This window comes from Sphaeroforma arctica, assembly GCF_001186125.1.
Source record: "Sphaeroforma arctica JP610 unplaced genomic scaffold supercont1.1703, whole genome shotgun sequence".
NCBI lineage: Eukaryota > Ichthyosporea > Ichthyophonida > Sphaeroforma > Sphaeroforma arctica.
The window spans coordinates 1-8,435 of record NW_014038855.1 but is presented as its reverse complement, the minus strand read 5'-3'; the positions used below and the strand labels follow the sequence as shown (position 1 = coordinate 8,435).

Genomic DNA, 8,435 nt, shown 5'->3' with positions numbered 1-8,435 from the left:
TATATGTTTATTTTGTGTATTTATACACATATACTGTTTACATAGGTACAGTTATACATATATACAGAGTATAAAACTGGTATGGCTTGTATATGATGTTGCAGTACAACAAGGCCTCATGGTGAATGCTAAATTGCTAAACCCTGCACGGCTGTATTCAACTGGCACGTATCTGCTCGGTGATCATCGTCTTTTAATGTGGGTGAATCGCTGGAAGGGTGCAGCTACAACGCTTTTTTCCGCAATGAATAACGGCTACTTTCCCACTCCTATGGTTGCTGTGACTGTAGACTGCCAGTTGAACGTTCATGCAATGATACCTTCTAGACAATAGAGTATGCCTGCGCTACAACCATCAAGACATTTCTGCCTTCACAATCACTATACAAAATCCGAGTTCGTATCCCCGCTTGTGTTTAAATCGTCGAGTGAGTTCATATTACGGCTTCAATATGTTCGCAATAGCACATGGGTCAATATGTTCACAATAGCTTAAGTGCATGGGAGTGGCCTTATAACCAATCCAATCTAACGTTACACTCTATACTTAACCGTACTTAACCTGGTTTTCTGTTTCTTAGTGTGTATATATCTCACACTACCCGTAGTGAACCTGGTTTTGGTTTCTTAGTGTGTATATAACTCACACTAGCCGTACTGATCCTGGGTTTTGTTTCTTAGTGTGTATACATCTCACACTAACCGTACTGAACCTGGTTTTTTGTTTCTTAGTGTGGATATATCTCACACTAAACGTACTGAACTTGGTTTTTTGTTTCTTAAATGTGCATATATCTCACACTAATCGTACTGAACCTGGTTTTTTATTTCTTAGTGTGCACATATCTCACACCAACCGTACTGAACCTGGTTTATGTCGAACAGAAAAGCGGCGTTCCGATTGTCTCTAAACGAGTTGATGAATGAGGAGGCTGAGGATGGCACATACAACAAACAAGAGATCAAGAACAAGCTCTTAGCCGGGAACTTCACCCTGGCAGAGATTGACACCATGCTGGTGGTAAGTGGCGTTAGCAGTACAGAGGCACCAAGCACAAGGCTTGAGCTTTTGCACGTTTATATAGCTTACTATCTATGTGTTTGTTGATAGGCATGTTTTATGTTTTAGGGGTAGGCAACTATGCATTAAGTATGGCATGGACACTGATATGACTTGCCAATATTTTTAGGGTTTAGAGTTTTTATTTTAGGGTTTAGGGTGTGTATGTGTATCTGAGTAGATCACAACATGACTTCATCTTCTAGTACTATATCCCTTATATTTCGATGTCGATGAAGTGGTCGCTTAAAACCGACTGCTTAGAAACTATCCCCTCCTTTGCGGGATTTTTTTTTCTTTAAGAGAGAGAAGTAGGAACACCTTTGAATATCCATGTTTACAATATCTATGTTGACATGGATGCTTCTATAAGCAGCCATGCACTGTGTATTTGTGTGTGTGTGCGTGCGTTTTATTGGCTACCGTTCTATCATTGTGCCAGCGAGAGCGTTTTCTATTAATGTATTAAACATTTGCCGTACACACGTCGTAGGATTGACGCTGCTTGATTCCAGAAATCTAGTTTGCACTCCACCGAGTACCAAAGTTCCATATGCTCTATGTACACATATATCTCTTCGTATGTATCGATGTTGGTATATCTTAGGGTTTTTATAGAGCTCCAACCCCTTGGAAGAAAATGCCATGCTTTGTCATCGATTGCTGATCTATAAAGATTTTTTTTTTACCTTTGCAGAGTTTGATGGCCGATAACTCAATCTTCATGACCGACGACACTATTATGCGAATCTAAATCGGAGGTAATTGAGTGAGGCAACCCCCCGATGTTAGACGTGTTTACAGTATTATATTTATCAAAGAATGGCGCAGACCAAGTGAATATAAAGGTATATAAACGTAGATTAAGCATGGCAGGGTGCAAACAACCCCTTAAGAGCCTATATCTAGTAAAATATATAATCCTTTATAATAAATATTCTGATTTTACGGGCCAACGATCTAAACTGTTCTGATTACAATTTTAGAAGCATACAGCATACGTGTTTATATATATATATATATATATATATATATATATATATATATATATATATATATATATATATATATATATATATATATATATATATATATATATATATATATATATATATATATATATATATATATATATATATATATATATATATATATATATATATATATATATATATATATTACAGGATCTACATATGTACATATGTATTGTAACATGTGTGAGGTCCACGAGTAGTAGTGAGTCATGCATGATGACTCAGATGTACGAGGGGATAGTTTCGGGGTGAAATACCACTGCTGTGTGTCTAGCGATATTTGTTTTACACATTCGAGTGATTCGGTATGTGCATGCCAATAGAACATGTGCATTAAATGAAAAGTAGCGTAACGTGCTAAATAGTGTGAATATAGGTGACGAGTGACGGACTACAGAGGAGGCCGGGCACTCGGGATACAAAGAGATGTAATGTCAGTAACCAGAGAGGACTGACTGTAGGCAATGTCTAGTTAAGACTATATAAGTTACGGTTATGAGGTGATCAGTCTTCGTGCTCTTGTAAGCGGTTACGTTACTTTGATAATATAAAGTATACCGCTATTTCACTCTAAACCTTTCTTGAACTAAATAAGTTTCTCATAATCAAAGTATTTAGCTGAACATATTAAGCTAGTAAGACATGTCAGCAACTATGGAATTACAGTCGTTTAATAGGCACCGATGGAAGAGCTTCACTCAGCATCGTATGGAAACGGTAGCTAGGGTTAAAGAGACGAGAACCTATGCTACTGTGAAAGGAAAAGATGAGGAGACGATGTTGGCGCGTGCGATGTGTTTGATTGAGAATTCATACTCGGGAGCAGATTCAGAGTAATACAGTGGTTGCATTGGAGCTGATGCAGGTAGGTAGGAATTTTGGGTTGTGTTGTCGAGGGAGGCGTCGATCATGGGACCTGTCTAGATAGCTGATGCAGGTAGGAATTCTGGAGTTGTATGTGTTGTGTTGTCGAGGGAGGCGTCGATCATGGGGCCTGTCTACAAGCACCCGGTAACGCAGTTGAGGATCCAGGCGGAGCGTATCATATTGGAGGATGATGAGGAAAGCCATTTGGGGTGATCAGGGAGTTTGCAGATAACACCTGCTTGAGCCTGGTTGGATGGCACCTATTTGAATTTGATTGGTAACTGTTCTCCGGAAGGGGTGGCGAGTACGGCCTTGGACCCTTTTTAACTTTAGCAACTACAGCAGCCATGCAACGGCCAGAGGAGCGGCAGCGGCTGGAGTGACGACTGGGAATTTGCGACGAGTGCTGGGTCAGAAGTGGTCTAATGCGGTGGTGGGATATGTAGCTGCTCAGAGAGATGGGGCCTGGGGGTCAAATAATTACCAAAGGATTACCGGTAGTCTGACGGTATCAAGGGTTGCAGCATGTCGACAGCATGCGACTAGGGCAGCACCACCTCGGCTGAGCAGACGCCTGGTCAGGCTCATCAGAATGCAGGAACTAGAGATGGCATGGGCGCCAGATGGATGGAGGTTCAGCAGGGACCAAGCGCAGTTTGGAGGGTGTTGTGGCCACGTTTACGGCTAGGTTTGATCAGCTTGCTACATACGAAGGTTAAGAACCAACGTGGGCGTAATAGAGGAGGCGAGGCCGGCCGGCTGATCACACGGGTGCTGGGGAAGAACGGTGCACTTGCCACAGGCCAAGGCTGGTTGCACTGACCCCCCAGTACCCCCCAGTATAGGAGGAGTGACTGACCGAGTCATCTTCTGGTGATGGAGTAGTAGAGAGTGGTACCGGTGCAGGGCATATGGAAGAGGGTGTAGGCGCAGCGGTGGTGAATGAAGACACGGCAAACAGAGACAGTGCGGTTATAGGCGAGGTAGGAGGAATGCCTATCACGGTGTATGCAGATTCTGGAGCTACACCAAATCCAACTACAAAAGGGTTGGTAGACAGAGCGGGTCTGAGTATGACTCGGTACATGGGTTTACCATTTCAAGGAGTTGCTGAGATGGGAATGCTTTCACCTCAAGGAGCGGTTAAGACGCCAGTACGAATGAAGAGTTGGCATGAGCGGTTCTTGCAGCCTGTACTGAGAATGTGGGTAGTAGGTTGATTCACTACCAATGGAGACGGATGTGTTAGTGTAGGTCATGACACCATGCTTAAGGATGGATTAAACTTGATGCTGACTAACAGTAAGCTTTTAGCGTTAGTGCACAACGGTGATCGCATGGACTTCTTGTTGCACGAGGCAATGAGACCGAAATCGGTGACGACATCCGAGCCATCAGAGAAGATGGCGTTGGTTAAGCCGGTCACAGTGTTAACCGCTAGGCAGGGGCGGCGTGCGAGGGCCTTAGCGCCAAAGCGACGTTCATGGGATGCCAAGGTTAAACGAGAGACGTAGCCAGGCGAGGATGCAACATCAGTTGAACATTATGCATGTGACAGGTGCATTTGAGTATGTAGTGTTGTGCAGAAGCTGTACGTGGCAGCGGCTACGGCGCACTTCCAAGTGATGAAGGAGCGTGTTGAGAAGATGAGCGTTGAAGATGAACTAGACTTAACAGATAAGCATATTCTGCTGCGGATTCTTGACCTGTTAGCACCGGTAGATTTGCTGGTAGGTGAGATAGATCCGCGTGAGACGACCAAAAGACTTTCGAACGTTTGATGAAGGGCCAATGAGAGCGTTGGGCAAGGGGATTGAGGTTCCCCAGGCTGGTATTGAAGCCATGATGGTAGCTATAAAATACATTGCATATATCAACGACTATCCAACGTTTGCGAACTTATCGGATGTAGAGTTGCGGGTGTGCGCTACACAAGACTAGGCGGATTGTTCGACGGTCGGTGCATGGCTTAGCGGTGTGCACTGATCATTGGCCTTTGGTGGCCATGATATAGAAGGAGCTGCATGAGTTTGAAGACTCGGTGCGAGGCTGATGTATGGGTCAGTAGGTCCAGGTCCTGCGGGGTTTTAAGTTGGCGTTGAAGCACATCCCAGGAAGGGACAATCCGGTTGCGGATGTTTTGTCTCGGTTAGGCTATCCTATTGATCCGATTGTGCAGGTGGAGGGTCCGTCTGAGAATAAATGTGCGAATTTTGCGCATCCCTTGGTTACTATGCCGGACACAGAAGAAGAGTACTCGTTGGCACTCAAGTATTTTGAGACAGCACTACAGCGAACTGATCCCTTTGGATGCTGAAGGATTTGCTTTGCCGGGCAATGACTTGATGGTGCCGTAACAACCCATCCACTTTAGAAGGTGGGGTGTTTGCGCTGGGCACATGGGTTGGGCAGAGTTCGGTACATGAACTCCCTGTTTTCCAAGTTGGGACGCTGTGATTCAAATCATCAAGTCAGATAGGGCCATTGCACTGCTACGGTAGTGGTTCCGTATTCTCCTGAATCAGCCTAGCCTGGTTTAAGCAGATGCTGCCGTTCTTCGCGGATACGCCGATTGTGATCCCTCCGGAGCAGGGGGTATTCTTGAAGCATGGGCGTATCCCTATGCCGCCGCCTCCGTTTGTGACGCTGATTTTGTCACCCCAGTCCGCGTTGTGAGAAGTTCACATAGGCTGAGAGGTTTACGGCGATGGTGGATGCGCATCGACCGGTGACTGGTGCTTTGGTAGGAGCATTGAGGAGGAGTCGACCGGATGACCTTGAGCCTTGTATGGCTCAAGATCAAGTACTTCCTGCGGTGGTCGGGGTTGTTTAAAACCCGGTTCGTTGTGGCCATGATTCTCGGCAGGGTGGCTTTACCTTGAAAGCTATTGCACATGTGGTTGGGTCGTGTGCATTCATGACAGCTATGGTTATGCCGCATGAGTCTGTATTAGAGGACTAGCTGGTGCCAGCTGAGCAAGCGTAAGCTAAGCAACGGGCGTATGTGGTCGCAGTCACATAAGTTGCGGATGGGCGAACCTGAAATAGGAGGAGGTTGTCTGTGAAGATCCAGAGGCCTCGCCGTCTGCGTCGTTGTTGGATGCGCCGCGGGTGCGCTTGGAGGGTTGGCCCACTTGCAGTGCCAGTGTTTGGCCCGCGTATGGAACAGGCGTTTCTGGAAGACGAGAGGTACGACGTTAGCTCTGTGGTATTGAAGTGGCGGGTGATGTGGTGCGGTGGCTATGCCTGTACTGCGGTATACGCATGAGTTGTTTTCCCACAGCACATCGGATCGGCTTGGCCATCTTGTCTAGGAGTTGTGGGGTTGTACTGGCTTGAGTGCGCAGTGTCAGGAGGTGTTGTTTTTAGCTGGAGGGTTGTTGCAGCAACCAGAGCGACCGGACTCAGGTATGACGGAGATTGGCGTAGATTTTGTGCAGTTCCCTACTACCAACGCGTGTGGCATGGAGCATGCGTTGTTGGTGGTAGATACGCTTGCACGTATGGTATTTGTATGGGTGTTTCCACCTAGTGTTGATGCTGGAGATGCTGTTCGGTTTTTGGAGGAGCAGCAGATTCTGGCATTGGCAGTCCCGCACCGGAATACTATGGATGTAGATTCGGTATTCAGCACGAATGCTATGGCTAACCTTTGTGAGGCGCGGCAGATTGAGCCGCATTATGTGTCAATCGATCGTCATCAGGGCAATGGGAGCGCAGAGGTCCTTATTTGGATCATGAAGGATTGGCTCAAGCGAGAAGTTGCGGCTGCCAATGTAGATGTAGGGTAATGGGTGAACTCTCGTGTACGATGTGGTGAGGACGTATAACGCTTCGGTGAACTCGATTACGGGGCTTTCTCCGTATTCTCACATGACGGGGCGTACATTTCTGCTTGCTCAGCGTGAACAGTCGAAGGATCGTGTGCTAGGGGTGTTGTTGACGGACCGTGGTACAGAAACCATGGTGCGTGATGCTGTTGCAGTGGTACGGGATAGACGTACAAAGGAGTCCCAACGGAGAGTGGCAGATTTTCAGCGTGTAGAAGTCTAGGCTTTTGCAGTAGGTGATTGGGCTCGTTATATGGTGCGTGGAGTGAGTCATGCTTTGGCTACGCTGTATGCTGGGCCAGCGAGGATTGTGGAGGTTCTACCGAACTTAAAAATCTTAAACCCTAAAGTACAATTTGGAGGTAGCAGCAAGGGTTATTCATTCGTATATGTTGGATGAACGCAACGTGCATGTCCAGGGTGTTGACATGCCGCCACCGGAGAAGCAGAAAGCTGTTAGTTATAAGCCACGAGGGGATTTTATACCGTGGTTGTTGTATAGATCTCCGATGCAGGATTTGTCGTATGAATATTGGCAGGAGCTTGGTCATCGCTTGCGGCGTACGGAGAAGGCTCGGCGATGGGCGGATGCGAACAGTTCGGCATGGGGCAGATGGAGAGGCTGGTGTAATAAGGCAACAAAGGCTATTGATTGGCCATTTGCGTCTGCATCGTTTCAGAAGGTTCAGTTACATAAGATCATGAGACGATTCTTTTGGACCAGTTTTCCATCAAGCAGCAGCGTGAGTTGTTTCGTTCGCGGGTCATTGCTTGCTTGAACTTATCGCGGGTGGCAACGTGTCGCAATCGTATGTTGCGCAAGTGGGATATGCTTCCATTGGCGTTGCAAGGGATCGAGACTCCGAAGCAGTAGTTCACAGGGAGCGCGACGTAGTTAGTAGAGCGGCATAGTAAAATGTGTGGGCTGATACTTCACTTGACCGTGGTCAGAGGGAGAGTGCGGCAGCATGTCCTTGTGGGTTAGTAGAGCGGCATAGTAAAACGTGTGGGCTGATACTTCACTTGACTGTGGTCAGAGGGAGAGTGAGGCAGCATGTCTCTGTGGAAATACATCGATCTAGCATATGGACACACTAGAGAATACGACCACCCTATGACTTGGCAGAGATGTGGCCATAGTGGGGGATTGTCACATGTGTGTGGTCCACGTGTAGTAGTGAGTCATGTTTGATGACTCAGGTGCAGAAAGGGTTAGTTTTAGGGCGAAAGACGAGTGCTGTGTGTCTAGTGATATTGGTTTTACACATATGAGTAACTGATATGTGTATACCAATAGAACAAGAATATAGACAGTAAAGTAGCTAGTGTATAAAGTAGTGCAAAATATAGGTGATCAGTAACGGACTACAGAGGAGACCGGGCACTCAGAATATGAGATACTTTGTCAGAAGCCATAGGCGACTGACGACAGGGCCTGAAGGCAGGTAATGTCTAATCAAAGAATATAGAAGTTTAAGGTATGAGGCAAACAGTCCTCATAATGATGCAAACTGTTACACCACTTTGGTAATATAAAGTATAAAACTATTTCACTCTAAACCGTCCGTGAACATATATATATATATATATATATATATATATGTGTGTGTGTGTGTGTGTATGTATATATACATATATAATATA

At 45.9% G+C, this 8,435-nt stretch overlaps 4 protein-coding genes across 4 annotated transcripts; all 4 read left to right on the top strand.

Moving 5' to 3' along the window:
• Positions 1-874: 874 nt before the first annotated feature.
• On the top strand, positions 875-2,012 carry SARC_11467 (hypothetical protein; the record flags this gene model as incomplete). Its single annotated transcript, XM_014294450.1, has 2 exons — positions 875-1,021; positions 1,758-2,012. 2 exons carry the CDS (start codon positions 875-877, stop codon positions 1,812-1,814), a joined length of 204 nt encoding a protein of 67 aa, XP_014149925.1. The 3' UTR covers positions 1,815-2,012.
• A 1,860-nt stretch (positions 2,013-3,872) lies between these two features.
• Positions 3,873-4,475, top strand: SARC_11466 (hypothetical protein; the record flags this gene model as incomplete). The annotated part of the gene is made up of 2 exons (XM_014294449.1): positions 3,873-4,165; positions 4,265-4,475. 2 exons carry the CDS (start codon positions 3,873-3,875, stop codon positions 4,473-4,475), a joined length of 504 nt encoding a protein of 167 aa, XP_014149924.1.
• Positions 4,476-4,586: 111 nt separating this feature from the next.
• On the top strand, positions 4,587-5,637 carry SARC_11465 (hypothetical protein; the record flags this gene model as incomplete). The annotated part of the gene is made up of 3 exons (XM_014294448.1): positions 4,587-4,691; positions 5,030-5,232; positions 5,487-5,637. 3 exons carry the CDS (start codon positions 4,587-4,589, stop codon positions 5,635-5,637), a joined length of 459 nt encoding a protein of 152 aa, XP_014149923.1.
• Positions 5,638-6,121: 484 nt separating this feature from the next.
• SARC_11464 (hypothetical protein) lies at positions 6,122-6,752 on the top strand (the record flags this gene model as incomplete). Its single annotated transcript, XM_014294447.1, has 2 exons — positions 6,122-6,217; positions 6,348-6,752. The coding sequence occupies 2 exons, from the start codon at positions 6,122-6,124 to the stop codon at positions 6,750-6,752; spliced, it is 501 nt and encodes a 166-aa protein (XP_014149922.1).
• Between the last annotated feature and the right edge of the window lie 1,683 nt (positions 6,753-8,435).